This window comes from Octopus sinensis, unplaced genomic scaffold (genome assembly GCF_006345805.1).
Source record: "Octopus sinensis unplaced genomic scaffold, ASM634580v1 Contig14003, whole genome shotgun sequence".
Classification (NCBI taxonomy): domain Eukaryota; kingdom Metazoa; phylum Mollusca; class Cephalopoda; order Octopoda; family Octopodidae; genus Octopus; species Octopus sinensis.
Genome location: NW_021833076.1, coordinates 46,998 through 66,466, shown reverse-complemented (window position 1 = coordinate 66,466; position 19,469 = coordinate 46,998). Strand labels below are relative to the sequence as shown.

The following is a 19,469-nucleotide window of genomic DNA, read 5'->3' as shown; positions in this document are numbered from 1 at the left end:
AATTGATTTTTTATGTTTTCAAGACGAACAGGATTTGTTTATAGTCTTTATCCAAATTAAATTTGCGGCAAGTGGTAACAATAATCTCAGATGCTTGGAATAATGTATCTGCGGATATTATTTATAACTGCTGGCAAAAGGTTTTTCGACAATCTCCATCAGACTCGAGTTGCATAAATGAATCATCTGAAGAAATATTTAATAATGTTATTGATAAATGTTTTGATGAAATAGAAGATAATGATCCAAATATCTATGAGAATATAAGCTGCGAACCATCAATATCACAAATTTTAAGTTTGATGGAAAACTTAGAGACAAACATCTTTGATTTGATTCCAGATTCTCTTCATGATTTTTATGAATTCAGAAAGAAAGTGTCGTTAGGAATTAAAAATAAATATAAATATGGAGAAAAATTAACTGATTATTTTAAAAAATAATGTTCTTTTTCTTTATTTATTGAGCTTTTTGAAAAACCTCTTTTTTGGGGAAACCTCTGATTTGAGGCACTTAGTGCCCCATTTAGAGGTCGGACTGTAGTCATTTTGGTGATATTAATTGACTCTTTTAGGGAAACAATTTATAATCAATAACACCACCCAATAGTCATAAAAATGAAGTCCTTTGTTATATTCTATAAATTAAAAATCCATATTTGTATATTCCTTAATTTGATATTGTCATTATTAGCAGTCGAGTTATAGAGAGTTGCTGAGCAACCTCGAAATTCGATTAAATTTTCAAAGAAACAGTTTTTAAAAATAAATCATCGAATTAATGCAATGACCGCAATTTGTGGTTAAGTCCGTACAGAAAATAAACAGAACCTCAATATTACACGAGAACCCACATCTTAGCCAAGGTCTCCTTTCCCTGCACTCGGGGTAAATGCTGTGAGACAACAAAGAGAAATATTCCTTTCACATCTGTAACGAATGATTGTTTCTACAATTAAAAATAGCATCATTAAATCGGGCCATAAAACAAGATTTTAAGACAAAATGGTTTATGAAAATTACTTAAATGTGATATGAGTTCTAACTTCGTCATTCTGCGAATTTATTAGTACATCTGTCACCGCAAGTGACTCGACGTCAACCACAGGAAAACGAAATTCAAAGCAGACACCTGGTCTCACTTATTGGATTCTTAAGAATAGAATGTCTCTGACGCCTAAATTATAATTATTTTAAATTTAAACAGTATAAAATGTATTTAAATGAATAATGACCTTATTTAATAACTGAGTACAGTTGTGTGTTGTTGTTGAGAGTACCTACAACTTAATAAATGCACGATTTGAGTTCAAGTTTGGAAGAAAATGAAGAATATTCAGATTTAGTTAGAGACGTGTTGGGCAAATTTAGCCAACTTGAGGATAACGATAAAGTTTTGCCAACCTGGTTTAAAATGAAGGTGAGAGTGAGCATGGAAATAATAAACTCACTCGACGAGGCCCAGAAAGCAGAAGTGCACTCTTTTCTGCAGCCTCTATTAGGGTGTAACATAATCGTGTCTCTCCACCGTTCTATTGCCCAGTCCATTTGTAGAGGCCGGACATGTCAAAATCGTGAAAGGCATCCTCCATTATCTCGACCCTGCCTCACTACTCAACTTGGAGTCCACGTGCACTTCCATATTCTCCATAATCCGCATCCACCTGAGCTGGAAGACAGTGATCGAGCACAAAATGGGCATCGACTCGGTGTGGGAGGGGATTGTGAGGAGGAGGGGATGGTTGGCAGTCCAATTCATTGCAGGGGCAAGTTCCTCCACATTGCGGACGTCCGAATGGTGAAGAAGCCGGACTTTTACCGAGTGTTGTACGGGGCAATCCAGAGGGAGATAAACGTGGGTGATTGGGTAATGTGGACAGGAACTCGACAGGAGGTGGAAGGCCTGTCGGTACACTGTCTCCCGCATTGAGTTCAATAACACCAACGGGGTGTACTGTCTGCAATACGACGACCACAAAATAGTGTCCGGCCATCGAGACAACACTGTGAAGGTCACTCCATCACTCACTCTAGATTTGGAATATTGCAGACTCGGTGTGCGAAAACACTTTTGTTGGCCATTTCGGGTCTGTTTTGTGTCTCCAGTTCGACAAGGAGCACGTCATCAGTGGGTCGTCCGACTGCACCATTCGGTCGTGTGTTGTGTATATTCGTAGTATTTGGGATATTCGTTCTGGGAAGGAACTCCACAAACTGACGGGACACACTCAGCCAGTCTTGTACTTGCGATACGACAATTCCATTCTCGTGACGTGTTCCAAGGTGACTGCCTCCACTCACTCACAGGACGGCAGGGCCATCGTGTGGGCTAACCATAAAGGTCCCTCTGTCCTCGAGGTTAAAAAACTGGTCGCCCACCAGGCGGCAGTCAACGTGGTGGATTTTAATTCCGAGTTTATAGTCACAGCCTCGGGAGATCGTTCTATAATAGTTTGCCAGTTTAGACACGTGCAGGTTTGGTCGAGGGAGACGTTGACAGTCAGGAACACATTGATGGGGCACAGACGGGGCATTGCATGTCTTCACCAGCGGGGGAACATTGTGGCCAGTGGGAGTTCGGACAAGACGATCAGACTGTGGGACATTTTCGAGGGAATATGTCTGCGTGTGTTGTCTGGACATGATGACTTGGTGAGATGCATTCGCTTCAGTGACGACTACATTGTCAGTGGCTCCTACGATGCGTTGGCACTCTCTGTCTACTGCCTAGTAAGATCAAGATATGGGACTATCGTTCCGTCATGTCCTCCGAGTGGAACAGCCGTCAGCACTGCATTGCCACTAAACAAGTTAGTCGTGTTGTGCCACCCGACAGGAACACACTGGGCGAGTGTTCAGACTAATGTTCGACAAATTCCAGATCATGACGTGTTCGCACGACGACACCATTGTTATTTGGAACTTTTTTAATCCAAAGTATCGCCAGCCGGTCGACAGTCCGTTTGATTAATATATATACTAATTGAAATGCCAATTTATTATAACAGTCAGTCATCTCTGTCCACTCCTTTATTCGTGTACCTTCTTCGACTCACCTCCGACTCCAAATTAGTTTCCTCTGAATGTTTGTTGACCAGACCTCCAATGTACAGCGAGGATGCTGTTCCCTCAGCAGACATGTTTTTAGTCGCCGTCTCCTCCTCCTTCACTTTATTCTCATACGCAGTCAGTCGACTGAGTCTTTGCTGAGCATGCAACTGAGCATCCCTCGACATTTCTTCCCTCCTTCTGGCCATCCTCTCCTCCCTCTCGTCTCTACTCTCCCCTCTTCTCCTCTCTTCTCTACTGCCTCCTCTTCGCCCACTCCTCTCTTCTCTGCTGTCCCCTCTTCTCCCACTTCTCGCATAGTCACGTCTAGACCGAGAATGCCTTTCCTCGTGGTGACGTGAACTCCTCTTGTGCCCTTCACGCTTTTTTGGTGTTTCGGGTTCCTCGCCTCCCTGCTCCTGTCCTTCTTGCCCCACGATTTCTTTGAAGTACCTGCAGATGAGTTGGACTGTCCACCTGGTGAGGAGCATATCGTCAGTGGTGGACTCTCTTTCGACCTACAATGAAGGGGGAGCACTACTTGTTGGCGCAGTCTTTTCATTTTGATGGGATTGTTGATGATTTTGAACCTCGCCTCTAATTCCTTTTTCCTGCGAGTGATGAGTGGACTGACTACCGGACTATGTAGAGAGGATCCTCCCGCATTTTGGCCTGCATGTCCATGTATGCCTTCATTTTGAGGTGTTTTTTGCTCTCCTCAGCTATTTGTGATCACACTCGAATGATACCCAAATTCGTTACATCTTCATTTGTAATTCTCTTTCCTAGTAGGAAATCTTCTCTATTTATCTTGTTGTCGTACATCCAATTCACATTCTCACCTTTATCTTCCATCTTTGACACAACCACACAACTCCTAATGATTTATGTATTTTATTTGATAATTAATTATTATCCAAGAACAATTTAAACAAACCTAATCTTTCCATGCGGAGATTTGTGTCAACTTAGCCGAGTTCACTTAGTCAGGTCAACATTGTCTGAAATAGATCATGACTACTGCTGTGCTCTAAGTCAATAATTCCTCAATGGGATCAATAAAGATTTTCAAGGCAATATGAAATCCGTTTAAATGGCAAGTTCCTCCACATTGCGGACGTCCGAATGGTGAAGAAGCTCAATCGATTGTACGATTGGGGCTAAAAATCGACTTTTTGAATTTAAAGGTTGAGTGTTACAGTTTGGCCACATAGTACGTTCCTGAAAAAATCAGGAGAAATGTCTATTTTGCTCTGGCGTACATGTTGGAACAGATTGCAAAGTCTCAAACATAAAAAATGTTTTAACTGCGGTTCTCTAAGCCATTTGGCTAATTATCTGGGCTGTCAGATGGCAAAAGAACCAACAAAGCTAAATTATTGGCACTAAAACTGCTGAAAGCTGCATTTGAAAATGCCAAAATCAATCAAATTGATAAACAAAATCATCTTTGAAGCCATGGGGAGGTTGGAATATTCCAGCAGATAAAAAAACTACTGGATTTGGAGTTCAGAAGGAGGGAACGACAATGCCTCATCAACTGTTCAGACATTGTCATCTCCGGGAACTGGACCTCAGTCAGGTCGACTTTGATCTGATATATTCAGTGATCTCAAAAGATCTATTAAGGACGTGGCCAGAACAAACAAGATGCCAAGCTTTTACTTGGTTTGGTGTCTCTCCAAAAAGAGGGGGACAGCCGCTAAATAGATCAAATATAACCAGGATTACCCTGGTTAATGCCCGCTCCCTTCGAAAACGGGCACCAGAGCTGATAGCTCTTCTTAGCTTATCATTAATGAGACGAAAATGAAAAAGTCTGGAAGTATCGTTATTCCTGGATACAACTCAATTGATATTCCTGGTACTAACACTGGCACGGGAATATCAATCAGGAACATCAAGTTCGGAATCCAAGAATCATTAAACAAAACTTATGTGAATTAGTATCCATTGATTAGAAAACTTCTATTGGATGGACCATTGGAGGTATAGAAGGTTGAAGGACTATTCGCGGATCGTTAAAAATTTTATGGAAGAAAATGAAAACCCAATTGAGACTGCAATGCCAAACATAGTAAATATGGATGGGTCAAATCTAATCGAAATGGAAAATGTTTACCTGAGATGAAGGAATCTTTGATATATTTATTGGTTATAATATCAACAACATTGATTGAAATCATTTCAATTTTTATATGGCAATGAAATTGGCAAATGCTCCAAAAGGAAACTTGTATTGACAGTGGAATAATAAAATACGAGAAAAATCTAAAATATCTCGGAATAGTTGTGGATGCATTTTGATCTTTTAAAAATCATATAATCAGCAGAAAGAAAACTGCTACGGCAATGCTGAAAGTTCTCGAACGATTTCAATTAGAATTGGAGACCTTTCAATACTCTACGTGCATAGAACCATTCCTGATCAATAAATTTCAGGAATGAAGGATGGATAGAACGCAAATTCACTAACGTAGATTAACAAAGGTTAAATATAAATTTTTAGTATTTAATTTCCTACGACAAGTCTAGATCACCCAATCCGAATGAATCAGTTGACGACAATTTGCTGTCCGTTTCAAGCCCAGCCTCGTCCCCCGAGTCCCCACCCTGCACAGTATTTTTCAGAAGGGAGTCCGCGACGTACGAAAATCCTTTAAACTCGTCACTGCCTTGGCCAGCAGGAAAGGAACCCGCCTCCTCCAAATCCGAAATGGTCAAGTTTCCAGCATTTCCCCGCCGGGTTTTATAGTTCTGGGAGGGTCAGGGAGTACCCCACCTTAATAGCGGGACAACTGAAGGGGGGACTCAGTCTTTTGCAGTAAACATCGTCCCACTCGTACACACCAAAAAATGGGTGGTTCTTTAAAAGTGAGGACAAACCACAAACCTTTACTTCATCAACGAAAAACGGAGTTTGGGGTCCTTGGCCAACAACTAGTGTAAAGACGGAAACAAACCCCACGCAACAAACTAATGAAGTGGGGACATTTGACAAGACTGGGGAACTCCAATTCACCATAAATTATCTACAATAAAGAAGGGAATACTCACCTCCCTGATCGTGACTTCCCTCGACTTGTGGGCGAAGGGAGGCTAGATTATATCCGGACGAACAACCTGCCCGACCAACATGTCGAAGGAGACTGCCCCCAATGTCCACCAATCCACGGGAATGCCATGCCCGCATTTCATCAGGACTTCAGGAGCCCTAAACTACACGTTCAGTTAATAGAATATATAAATTTACGAATAAACTAATACATATAATCGACAGTGCCACAGAATGTGTATGTGAGACAGTTCGACGTGATGTTTTCCTTGCTCATCCCAAAGTCAGTCAGCTTGACGTGTCCTCCCAATAACCAACCCGACTAACCTTCCGCGTCCAACATGATATTCTCCGGCTTCAAATCCCTGTAGACAACACACAGTCTGTGCAGATACTCCAGCGCCAGGGTGATCTCGGCCACGTAGAAACTACACGTGCCCCCAAAGAACCGACCGAACTGCCTCGAGAGGAAGGCGAGTCAAATTCTCCAACAATTGGAATATTTCCCCCCCAAAACAAAACTCCATGACGAAGTAAAGATTGGCAGGAGTCTGGAAGCAGTAAATCAAGTCGACGATGAAGGGGTGCTCAAATAGTCAGAGAAGGGTACCCGAGAGGAGGCCAGCACCGACCTCTCCGACTTGGTGTGGGCAGTGTCCTTCACGTTCTTCGTCACGGTGGCCTTCTGGACGACTTTCAGGGCGAAGACCCGGTCGTCGTCAACTCCCCCCATTTTGAGGACTTTGTACACCTTCCCGTAGCTGCCCGTCCCCGCCAGTTTCAGCACAGTAAAGTCCTTTCCACACACTTTGAAGGAGGTCGAGTTCAGTTCCGCATTTTTGTCGAATCTTAAATGTTTGCATTTCTAATACTCGATTTCTACGGTTTTCTGGGGAATCGACAATTCGCTGTCCGAACTGACGTGAGACGTGGACTCGGGCAGGGTTACGTTGGGGATCATGTCGGCCTGTTGCCACTCGACTCACGTGCTAATATTATTTTATTACAATTATGATCTGATTTTTTGTTTTATATAAATGGATTTTTATTTTCCAAAATGCCTTCCATTTTGTTTTGTCCCCTCAATATAGCCAGACAATACTCAAAAAGGGTCATTTCCACCATCTTTATTTCAAATCGATTTATGGGGAATCGACGGACATAATGACTTAAAAGATATGTTTATGTATCCAGGCTCGTAACTAGTAGTAACCCCAGCAATGACTTAAATAATATTCAATCAGCCGTATATTTGAATATGCGCACAAATAGGAGGCATCATCACTCCAATCAAGAACATGTTCAAACAGAGAGAAGAGATAACCGAATCGAAATTGACCGTCTGAGGGCTCGGATCCAAGTCCTGCTTAACAAGAACACATATTTAGAGGACCAAAACACTTCCTATTCCCAACAAATAAGATTACTCCAATCAGTGGGTGTTCGAGAGATCACTTTTAGACTCGTCTGACTGAAGATGAAGACAAAATACGGCAAACAGACAAACGAATCGACTCCTATATAAAAGTATTGCGTAATGTCACCATCAAGGATAACGTGGTTCTTGAAAGAAAACGCGGACTGGCCGAACAGGCGTTAGTGAGGGAACAAGAGAGGAGCACTGAACTGGAAAAATTGTTAAAAAACGTCCACAAATCCAAGGACCAACTATCCTCTCGATTAGAGAGACAACTTTCGACCAGTTCGTAGTCAGTTCACAAACTTAGACAAACAAATCCTGAACGAAATGCACGATTTGAAGACCAAACGAACATGTAGACGCGAAATAAGTTTTTTGATGGAAGACCACCTCCGGGATGTGGAAGACGAGTGTGCACACTACAGAACAGAGATCGCCGACCTTCTGAGAGCAATGGAGGTGATCAAGCCGACAAGAGGAAGATCTCAAAGTGTCCACGAAAATGTGAAAGCCGAAAGAGACGAACTGCGCATAAAAGTGGCAGACATGGAAGAACAAATGACAAATGTATATCTCTACAAATATGCAGATTCGGAGGACGATTGCAGACCTGAGACACACGGAACAAGAGAATAAACAATTACTGTTCTCCACACAGCACAACGACGAACAGAACGAGGAAATTCGAAAAGAGTTGGAGGAGGCTCGGAATATGCTCAAAGACACACGCGAAAGGAGGTACAAATATTTCATAATAAAAGTGACCTCGCCATCAAAGAACTCGAAAAGAGTTTGTTTATGAGTGACAGTCACGTGCTGGCTCTCAAAAACGAGTTGGACAACAAACAACAAGAATTGGCCAAGCAATCAAACACACTCAGTCAACTGGAAAGCGACTGCGACAATCTGAGAAACTCCATCAAAGCGTTTGAAACTGAGGAATACCAGGAGAGGACATCCCAGCAGAATCTCGAACTGGTCAGTCTGGTGACGAGAGTATTCAGGAGCACGACTTGAGTGAGGCTCTTCACCAAAACAGAGAATTGGCGAGGGTAATAAAACAGTCGGAGGCTGCTGCACTTTCCGAAAAGACCAGACAGGACGCCGAAATGGCAGAAATCAAAAGACAGGTGCAAAATTCCGAGAAATTGGGCAAGGAGATTGCAGCATTAGAACGGGAAAATCGGGAAGTACTTCTGGTTGCCACAAAGACGTAGTTTTTTGAAGAAAAGCGAGATTTGGAAAGAGAATTGTATCGACTGAATTACACAGTGGGGACTTTGGAGAATCAAGTAATGATGTGGGAGACGAGAAATAAACTGGCCGAAGACAAGGCCAGGACGGACAGCAACATGCAACTCGAACTAAAACAGGGAAATGAGGAGTTGCGGAGTCGACTGGCCGAGCAGGAGGACAGCACACAGAAGGGAGGACTGTGAATGACATTTATAGTTGGAGGAGGAGGTCGACCAACAGGCCAGGGAGATGAATGACCTGAAAAGGCAGATCGAGGAGGGGAGACAGAAATGTCAATTCCTCGACGACACACTGCAGGCAGTCAGACACACGCGAACACAGCAAGAATTGACAATCGACAAAAAACAGTCAAAAATTGATACCCTCGAAGAGAAAGTGGCCTCTTTGCAAAAGGAAAAGTATTTTTTGTGATTACCGGGTCAAAGCGGACTACTTCAGAGAGATTTGAAACTCACACAGGCTTCCTGCACTGGCATCGAATCGGATTTAAGGCAACTTAGGACGCGTTTTCTGGACGAGAAATTGCAAAAGTGGGAATTTTTATTAATCTTTGTTAGAGAAAGGGCTGCTGACGAATTGAGAAAATTGCGTCTCGAATATGATTTTGAAAAATCAGAAAAAGGATTTGATAAATCATTGTTGAATTAAATTACTAATTTGATTTTTTAAATAAAATATAATCAAAACAATTTGTTGTTAGTCATGATGCACAATCATTCTGGTGGTTGTTGTTGTGGAGAAAAGAGTAACTCTGGTCAGGAAGAAGGCTACAGTCTATACCAAAGAATAGACTTTACATCTCTGATATGCCTGAACGAAAAAAGACGAGGCACAGGAAGAACTGTGTTTAAACCGTACGAGCAACGCCACAGTCCCGATTATGTCGAAAGTGACGTTGACCCCGAACTATTGTTCAGCTTCTCGTACATTCCCCGGAATAAGTGCGTAGATTCACAGGGTCAGTCAACTTGGAGTCGGTCATGCTCTACGGGGGAGTCGGCAGAGCCCATCCCTCCAAACTCAAAATGTAAGCACTACACTCAGCGGTAGCTATAAAAACGTGACCTTCACGAATTTTGGGAGAATCCCCCCGAAGGCGGACGTGGAGTTTGTGGTGGGGAATTCTGCGAATGAGGTGATGGTGTTCAATACAAGCACAACCCAACAAATGAAGAACATAACCAGTCTGTCCCTCTACTTCCCAGAGAACTACGGGGCAGAGTCCACTCGCATTTACTACATTGGACTGAAGGGGCAGTTCGACCGACTCAACCGTCCGGGAATACTCCTCTACAACTATGAACTCACTCCTAACCCCTCCGACGTGTCTTCCCCCGTTGATTCGGCCGTCGATAAAACTATCTTTTGACATTTCTTATTTGTGTTCTTTCTGTTGTGTAGTGAGGGGAATTGTCAGCTTATTGGTAAACAAAACTTGCTTCCACAGCGGGATGTTTATTCAAACAGTGGGAGTGATCTGGTTAAGGATTGAGTGCTTCATAGTGCAGGAAGGAGGTGGGTGTTAACATATGGGGCACTCGCCTAAGGATTGAGTGCTTCTCTAGATGGTCTCAAGGGGGGGTGTTAATGTGGAGGTAAATTAGGGAAAATCAAGTCTTGTCAATAATGACATTGTGTGAGTGAGTCGACCTCCCTGCGCTTATACAAATAAGACGGTCCTTCATTTCGACCACACTGTCCGCGTAGTTAAATTCCCCCTGACTGTCCTTCGTCTGGTCGTGGGGGAACCCGTCGGCCAGCATGCGGAACCAGTCCTCTTTGTGAATGCAGAATACAATCGTTTCAATCTGCATTGACCACAACACCCACCTGGTAGTCGATATCCAAGTCAAAGCTTTTGAGGTCACGGAGAATGTCGATGTGGTAGTTCTCCCCTGCACGTGGGAGGGCGGGCAGCGTGTTGAGGGCGGGAGGACGGGCGATGACCATAATCCGGAAATCCCTGTCCATCTTTAATGGTTTGTGTCAAAAACTTGTGAAAAAATGCTTTGGAGAAACCATTTGAAATTGTCAATTTTGTGGTAGCAGTGGACGACGAGGAGGCGGTTGAAACGAGTCCTCATCGTGGAGGAGGTCGAGAAGTACTCGTCTATGCTTGTATTCCGGCGGACGGAAGTGAAGAGTGACCGCGGAGACAGGCATTTAGGGGGAGTGATCAACTGGAACTCCTCGCTGATGGTCTCCACCAAACTCTCGTCCTCCTCCCCGACGTAGCACAGTTTGTCCCTGCAGCACAGGTGGAGGTGTTGGCCTATCAGTCGCATCAGCTGATCCTCGTACGTCTACGCTCACAATCGACTACTACTTTTCCGAACGAAAATTTTTGGTTCATTTTTGGTCGATTAAGTCAGTGGCAACCAATTGACTTTTATTCGACTTTCATTTGGATTTTGCCAAAATAATAAACAGACAATAACATGTGTTTTTTTAATTTGTCGATTTGGAGACCGAATATTTTAACTGGGCGATTCCCTAGCAACCAAGTCCTCGACTTTGATTTTTGATACTTTGTAAAACCACTTTAATTGTTATACATACATTTTTTGATTATTTTGTATATAATTTAAAATATATTATTTGGATAAAGTTGATAATAATATAAATAGAGAAATAAATAAATTATTAATTTATGTCTGTCAGGTGGTATCATTTGTTTGGATTAATAATTAGTCAAGACTCTCTTACACGATTTGCAAATTTGCCAATTTTGTCGCCAGTCGCATTTCTTGCTCAGAAGGCAGTCGACCTGAGTGGGACAAGAACTATAGCCTGCAAAATAAACAATATTCTGAACAGCGGAATTGACATTCTTGAAAACAACATAAGAATAGTCAAAATGACCCCACGTGAGGTAAACCACAATGCAGCCACTCATTAGATATACAACAAAACAATTACTGAAATTGGCGAATTCGGAAGTTCTGCGGTGGCTCTCAAAAAGGAAATCGAGTCTCGCTGTTCGGAAGTGACCCGAACTTTGGGCGACAGGGAAAAGGTGGCCAGCCTCGTTTCTGGGCAAATCGAAGAAAAAGGACGCATGGCAGGCCAGTATGCGGGAAGAAAGATCTCGGCAGTCTACGAAACAGTCGATTCCGTGAAAACGGGGGTGAACAACTGCGGAAGTTGTGTGAGGGAGAAGGTCAGTCGAGTCGTGTCGTGTTCGGCCCTGGGAGCCCAGCAAGTGGTGGTGGCTTCCTGTTTGCTTGCGAGGACGGGGATGAAGCCAGTTTGGGAGATGGGAGTGTGGCCGAGTGTTGTAGAGTATTGGCCGTCGAAGGTGTTGGTGGCGAGGATGTGCATGCTTGTTTTGACTGCCAATCAGTTTTTGATGAGTATCGAGGAAGTTTGAGCATATTTGTATTTGTAGGAGGCTGTCAGTTCGGTGGTGAATTATACATACAGGCTGTACTTTGGCAGTCAACTGGAGGAACCTGAGCAGGACTGTCACCAGGAGTCGGTTTGTGTCTTTTTACATTTGTCGTAGTAGTCCTCACTTTCGGTAGTCGGTAGATAATATTGGATTATTTTTGTTATAACAAAGATTTATTTATTTAAGGAATTTGGGTGACATCATATGAGTATTTGTTTCGCTTTCATGTTCTGAGTATTTATCCGTGTTCTCGTCTTAAGACAAATTATTTTCAACAAATGGTCTTATTACCAAAACAGAAAATATTCGCTCACCTTCGTTTCAAATAATCTATATCAATTTTTTTGATAGGTAAATTTAAATCAGGTCACTAAAATGAAATCAGTTCATTTCTGACTGAAGAATGCAATATTCAGTAGGGGGTCGGAGACGAAAATATACTGAAATTAATCATGATAAATATTTTTTGTGTAAAGTTTATGATTTATCTTCAAATGTTAGTTAAAAAACTTATTCGAATTTCCAAAATTCATTGAATTTTGATGTGATATCAATACATTGGATTATATATAATCGATTTGTTGATTTTCATCATTATTCAATTTAAAATCAGTCCATCGTGCGGGACTAAATGTTAAGGATGATTTTCAATGTGTCTTTTATCCAAAGATGTAAGAAGATTAGTTGTTGATAAAGAGCACCATCCATTTCATTAATTGACTATTTTTTCTCATTAAATTTTTAAAAATCAATAAGGGGTACGAAAATTTTTTTAATTCGGGATTTACTGAAAAAAGAAATCAGTCAAGTTTTGAAAGCTTCATGGACGGGAAGCCAACGCGATCGAGAAAGAATTAGAGCGTACTATCGCAAGAAATATCCGCTCGAAAAACCATCTTGATTCGCGGGCGTCGCCTGTGAGAGCAGACATGCGGGACCCGATCTCCTGAACGAAGCTGATTGCCTTACTGTCTAAGGAACCGGAAGTCTCAAATGCGAATGGGAGGAATTGGAACTTTTCCATAAGTAAGGAGTACTTCCGCATCTTTTTGCATTCCGCGGTTGTGAAAATAGATCCAGGGGCGGATGCGGACATCAAAAAAGAATTATTTAGGTTCTAAGAGGTAGGCGAAGCAAAAAATGTGTGAACAACTGATTTATATTGTTCTATATTATAGATTAGTGAAATTTTCCACAATTTGTTTGAGAGGCTTTGTTTTGTCGAAAATGAACATGATAATAAATTTATTAAATGTTTAGCAATTGTCTTTAGTCAGTAATTAGTGTCAAACTATGTAGGTCAACAATGAAGGTCGCTCTGGTCACCAGCGTAGGCGCGACATACTATTTGTTAGGGTAGTTCGAAATGGAATATTCTTTTCCCGGGCAATTTTCAATGATAGCGGTTTCTATGATAAAATCAAATATTTATAATTTTTACACATGTTTTGATCTGTTTTCAAATTAATCAAGGCGTTTCAATTATTATTTTATCGTACATAATATTTCTTCTGTTTAAGATTTAATAATAAACATTTCACCATGTTCTGAGTATTTTTGGTATTTAAAATAATTATTGTCACTGTTTAATAAGGATATTATGCAAATGGAGAGGCCTTTCCCATTTGCCCAAATTAAAAAAAGTAGCAAAATAAAAAATTAATGTGTGGCTGTCTGTCTTAAAAATAAAAACTTTTGCAAGACTCATTATTAAAGTATTCATTTCCTGTCGAGCAAGCCATATCACTTTGAAATTCTTTATTCTATCCAACTGTGTATTTGTCTTCAAAAAATCTGATAAGAATAGTTTTCATTGTTGAGGTCAGCCTGCATGTACTTTACCTAATCACTGATTAGGAGAAAATCAACACTCCAAAAATAGAAGGCAAAAATGTATTCCGTCACAAAAATGAATGATTCGAAGAGTTTATGGATGATTTATAATCATTATTAATTGATCGTCCATTCTTTAGAATATATAATTCCATAAAGATTTATTGATTGGCCGACTGAATATATAAAGTATCCACATCTACTCACTTGCTTTTTATTTACTTAAGTATTTTGGTGTATAAATAAATATATATTTACTGAATAAAATCCGGTTGACCCACAATGGTATTCGAGAGTCTGGTTGCCGACATCCTAAATCGAGCTCTGGGGGACTACATTTGTAACCTCGACAAGGACCAGCTCAAGACGAACATTTGGAAAGGTAGAACAACAAACCACCCACAATAGGCGACATCCTCCTCAAAGACCTGACCCTGAGGACGACCATCTTTGTACCCCACCTGTCTAATCACGCAGGAAGACAACAACATTCCAGTCCGCATAATCTACGGCCACATTGGTAATGGGACTCACTCAGCAGGCACATTTCGCCTGCAAGTTCCCTGGACGAATATCTACAAGGCCCCCGTCGTAGGGGAGATTACGGACGTGCTCGTGTGTTGTCGGCCCAGCGATGGTGGGGCACTGTCCTCACTCCCAGGCCAGTCGTACAACCAGGAGGAGGAAGACAGGCTCACCCAGGCTAAGAAAATGGCAGACTTGGAGAGAATCGAGCGCAACAGTCAACCCACAAGTGAGGTGTGAGTGTTGAGGGTAGAGAGTCATGGTTCCACGGGATATGTGGAGATGATTCTACTTCAGGTCATCAAGAATATTCAGCTGACGGTCAGGAATGTGCATATTCGGTATGAGGATTCGAGCAATGTGACTAAACCATTGTCATTGGGGGTCACATTGAACGATATTGTCGTCAGAGTAAGCCATTTGGACTGACCATTCGTAGACTGTGGGTGAGGATTGGAAGCAAACTATCATCACTGAGACTCGTTTCATTTTTAACAAGGTGACCACATGACAGATTTATGCAATAGTTTATTTATTAATTAACTAGCTACAAATTAAATAATTAAATTAATAAGTATTTAGGTACACTGATTTATTTATGTTAATTGTCAAAATATTGTAGCTAGCTGAACTTCGATCGCTGACCGTCTACTGTGATGCTGACTGCCAGAGTCTCGTTGCGGACAAATCCGCTCATGAAATAAAAGTTTGAGGAATAATTAAATCTTAGGAGTATTTGAGCAGGACGATCGGAGGTCATTCAAATGGGAGCATTATTGGACAAGTGCTACTTCCACTGTCCTTGGATGCCAAATTGGAAATAAACATGAAGCCGAGAGAAGTGGGTTACACTCAGTCCAAAGTGAGAGGACAAGTAAAGCTCGGCAACCTCGAACTGACGCTGGACAGATTGCAGGTTTGAGTTGTCTTGACGGTTTTGCAGTACGCGAGCATTCTAGAATTGCAGGATTCCCTCAATCTACGGTCCATCGCTCTCAGATATCGAAAATTCCGCCCTGCAGGAAGTTTGAAGACAAATCTGCGCCTGATGTATTTATTCCGAATTACTCAGGTGGAAATATGCCTTCACGTGCATAATGGAGACACAAATCAGAAGCAAATATCGAAATATTGCGGCAACTCTCGAATATTATCGCGTGTTCAAAAAGTACATCGAGGCATACGACTGCTTGCTGACAAAGGGGGACAGGAATATCTCCGCAGAGACCAGAACGCACCTTTCTGTATTAGGCAAGTTACCATCCACTAGTCTGGGGAGACGCAGCTTGACTTATTCTGCCTAGTACTAGCCCGTAAGATTGCCAGAAATAAGGTGAGTTGATAATCATGGGTATTTGAGAGAACTCTGAGTCGGCCAACAAGAAGGGATGGTTTGGTCGAATCGGGGCATATCTGTGGAGCAGTGGGAGCACACTAAGTCCATTTGATCTGAGAATTGTAGAAAAGGATTTTGAGTTAGAATTCACGGAACAAGAACGCATTAAATTCCACGAAGCAATCGGATATAGCGACGACATGCCGGACTCGTCCAATTACCCCCTCGATGTATAATACACATCCAAATGTCATAGTATGTTGCCTACTCGCTGAGCCTCGTCGTGAGGTCCTTTTCTTTTCGAGTTAATGATCGGTTTGTGTAGTCAAACTGACATATTCAGGACAACCAGACCAATCAGACTGCAGTCATTCAAATTCAGCTCAACAATATTCTACCGACCCTCCTCGAACGGAATAAGGTGTTCTCCTGTCTTTACTCAGAATGAAACTGTCCCTCCACAGTCTTAAAATAGTCCATGCCCAAGAGGATGGGAAATATTATACATTTATGGAAAACATGGTTACTGTCGACAAGAAGGCGTTCATTGACGGCGACTTTGAACTGAACCCTGTCAAAACAGAGTGTTCTGTGTTTGTCCGAGTGAAGACTCAGCCAGTTTTGATAACCTATACAAAGGTAGGCGGCTGTGGTCAGTTCTTAGGACATTGCCAGAGATCTCATTTGCTTTCTGACTCCGCCCGACTCGCTGGTGTTCAAAGGGTTGTGTTCGTATTCCCACGTGCAGATATCAAATGGAGACATTGGAAAGGATTAGAGAACTGCGGGACAAGTCGTCGACGGGGATCAGGAACATACTCCAGAGCAAACACTTTGCAGACATTTCTCTTGATTTTGAAGCCATTAAACTACTCATTCCTGACTCTGGGGACTATTTCAGGTGGCCTGACTGAGTGACCTCGCTTAGACACTCTTCACTCATTGTGGCCGACTTGGGAAAACTAACCCTCCTGTCCATCCCGAGTACTGGATTGGACACCCAAAAGTAGAAGAACTAATATACGACCACTACTTGGTCAGCCTCAACCGAATTCAGATTCTTCTGTGTGAAAAGGGTGGATCTATTAATCCATTTAAGATGACGACTGGCGACATGTAATCAAGCAGGACCACTCCCCCTTCCATCTGCTACTCCCAGTTTCCATAAATCTCCACATCAAAAAGTGCATCCTGGTGGATCCTCAATATCCAAAGTATGCTTGATTTACATTTGTAGATTTCTGGTGGATGGAGAACTGCCTTCGATTCAATTGATATTGAGCCAAGACAAAATGACAAAGTTGCTGGCCTTTTCTGAGACGCTACCAACGTTGGAGTCACCAGACCGGGAGATAGAAGAAGAGATATGCTCCATCAATCAAGCAGAGAATGAATATAGACTGGCCAAAATGCTGGAAACTCGGCAGTCCGAGCCAGAAGTATCCGAAAACGTCGATTTATTCATCATTAATTTATGTTTTGTAATCCAAAAGGTATCCCTGCCTGTATAAGCATGGAGGTTTGTCTGAAATTGACAATCAATGCACACGACTTGCTATTGACAATTAATTCTATGAAATGTGCCATGAGTGTAAACACACGTGCCACTAACTTGACATTCTCAATAATTTCTCTCTCTCTGGACAAACTACTCGAAAGTGATGGGCGTTTGCAAATATTGTCTTCTCCCGACACAGCTCGACAGGGTTGTCTGCTGACTGTGGACATGACATTGGTTTGCCACGTAGTATGAGGACATGTAGGCTAACAGAGACAATCCTGGGTTTGTGGAGATATATGGAGGGGTGAGACTGAATATAAATATACGATTCACTAAGTTCAGTTTGTTTGTCTATGAAGACGTGTTTGTGGGGATTCTCACTTTCGTTTCCTCTCTTCGTGTTCCCAAGGAAGGCTCGATTAAGACATTCTCGTCGTACAGTCACGGCCAAGTCATTCCGACTAATTTGTCCTCGGTGGAATTCAAGGAGACTGTTTTTACAGCACAAATAGACTCAATCTTGTTGGAAATGACAACCACAAAAAACGAACGAGTGGAAATCAAAGTGAAGGATCTTTCGACAGTGACGGAATTTACTGATGACCTTAATACAATAAAATTCGAACTTGGAAGTGTGGCAGTGGATTCACTGTTGGAAAACTGTCCATACCGTCATTTTGTGACTGCGGAGAAAAACATGCGAGTGGCCCATGGCAGTATCCGTGTCTGGAATCAGGAGAAATACATGGAAATCGAGTTGTTCCTGAGGAAGATCCGAATTGTCTATTTGACAAAAGTGTTGACTCCTTTTTGGACATTTCTGGACCATCTGAAAATACTGACAGACGGCCCGATGTCTCCCTCAGCAAAAATAGGGGAGAAGATTAACCTGGCTGTTCACAAATCTGCAAAAATGCTAAAAAGACAAAGCAGAATTAAATTAAATGTATGTTTTCAAATTAGAATCGAGTAGATAAATGTAAATGCCCCGGAAGTGAGATTTCCGAGATGTGCTGACTCAAATGACTGCATTTTAGCCGACTTTGGTGATTTGAGTATTACTAACGAGTTTGCCATCACTGACACGCCGATGGAATACATTCGAGTGTCCATCGACTCCCTCAATTTGCAGAGGTGCACATTTATTGCGGTTATTTTACAGAATTCAACTATTTGATGGATATTTAGATATTTATTCCCTTCTTTGTGACCTGGTTCTCCCCATTTCCGCAGTTTTCACAGTTGCCCGTCCACAAGATGGCCGTGGGCTTGTTAGAATACACGGGACTGTCCCAAAGCTGAGTGTATGGGCAGAATTACTCGATTTCAGATTGAGGCCAGTCGGTCTGATTACGTCCTATTCCTGGAGGCATTCGCAAATACATCTATTCCTTCGAGTGAGGCACAGTATGGCGATAAGAGTTCTGCGAAAGTGCCCATCTCCTCGGAGTCGAAGATGTCTATGGAGTGGGAAATAGAGGTTGGGGTTATCGAACTGGAAATATATTTCAAACAAGTGAAATATTAAGTAATACCATTCAAGGGGAAAATAGACGACTTTATTAGTCATTCCCGAGACTCATGTTATGGACATGCTGATATCGACCATCTTGTGGTGAGGGTAGAGTTCGGGGAATGGAGTCACTATCGAATAACCATTCTTGATTTGAGCATCAAGGACGCCCGGCCGACGAAATCTAATCGGACTGTCCTGTACAGGAAAGGGGGCCACTCCCTTGCCAATTTTGTAGAATATTCTCATATGGTGGAGTCTGTCCATACTTCGAGTTTGTGATAGTCGATTATATTGGCAGTCAAGGCGAAAATAGTTCCCTTTATACTGGCTCTCGACCTCCCGTATGTGCTGACTATTTTGTCCATAATCAGCAAGCCGGAGAAAACGGATGATGATCCCGAGACGCCTGTCAAAATGGGGGGAGAGATGACAGTGAGTGTGGATTCCTCGGTGGATGTGATATTGCTCGAATCGGGCAAAATCACAGAAGGGTTCCTTCTCAGAGTATTTCCTGTGTGGTTAATTTGGCAGAGTGTTTTGTCTTACGAGGGGAATTGGAATCAGCACTCTGCCGAATTTGATCTCATT

At 42.1% G+C, this 19,469-nt stretch overlaps 2 protein-coding genes across 2 annotated transcripts; one reads left to right on the top strand and one right to left on the bottom strand.

Moving 5' to 3' along the window:
- The first annotated feature begins 9,484 nt into the window (after nucleotides 1-9,484).
- LOC115229987 (PITH domain-containing protein 1-like) lies at nucleotides 9,485-10,148 on the top strand. Its single transcript, XM_036499473.1, has 2 exons — nucleotides 9,485-9,702; nucleotides 9,734-10,148. The coding sequence occupies exons 1-2, from the start codon at nucleotides 9,485-9,487 to the stop codon at nucleotides 10,146-10,148; spliced, it is 633 nt and encodes a 210-aa protein (XP_036355366.1).
- Nucleotides 10,149-10,464: 316 nt separating this feature from the next.
- Nucleotides 10,465-12,153, bottom strand: LOC115229986. Its single transcript, XM_036499471.1, has 3 exons — nucleotides 12,004-12,153; nucleotides 10,780-11,082; nucleotides 10,465-10,744 (listed from the first exon to the last, which is right to left on the bottom strand). Exons 1-3 carry the CDS (start codon nucleotides 12,151-12,153, stop codon nucleotides 10,583-10,585), a joined length of 615 nt encoding a protein of 204 aa, XP_036355364.1. The 3' UTR covers nucleotides 10,465-10,582.
- Between the last annotated feature and the right edge of the window lie 7,316 nt (nucleotides 12,154-19,469).

Bases quoted from the DNA above. Each gene is read 5' to 3' on its own strand.
- LOC115229987 (XM_036499473.1), top strand. From the start codon at position 9,485: ATGCACAATCATTCTGGTGGTTGTTGTTGTGGAGAAAAGAGTAACTCT. The intron at 9,703-9,733 runs GTACATTCCCCG...TGCGTAGATTCA, and splicing joins GAACTATTGTTCAGCTTCTC to CAGGGTCAGTCAACTTGGAG.
- LOC115229986 (XM_036499471.1), bottom strand. From the start codon at position 12,153: ATGCTCAAACTTCCTCGATACTCATCAAAAACTGATTGGCAGTCAAAA. The intron at 11,083-12,003 runs GCAAACAGGAAG...TTGTGAGCGTAG, and splicing joins CTTCATCCCCGTCCTCGCAA to ACGTACGAGGATCAGCTGAT. The intron at 10,745-10,779 runs TCACAAGTTTTT...TTAAAGATGGAC, and splicing joins GGTTTCTCCAAAGCATTTTT to AGGGATTTCCGGATTATGGT.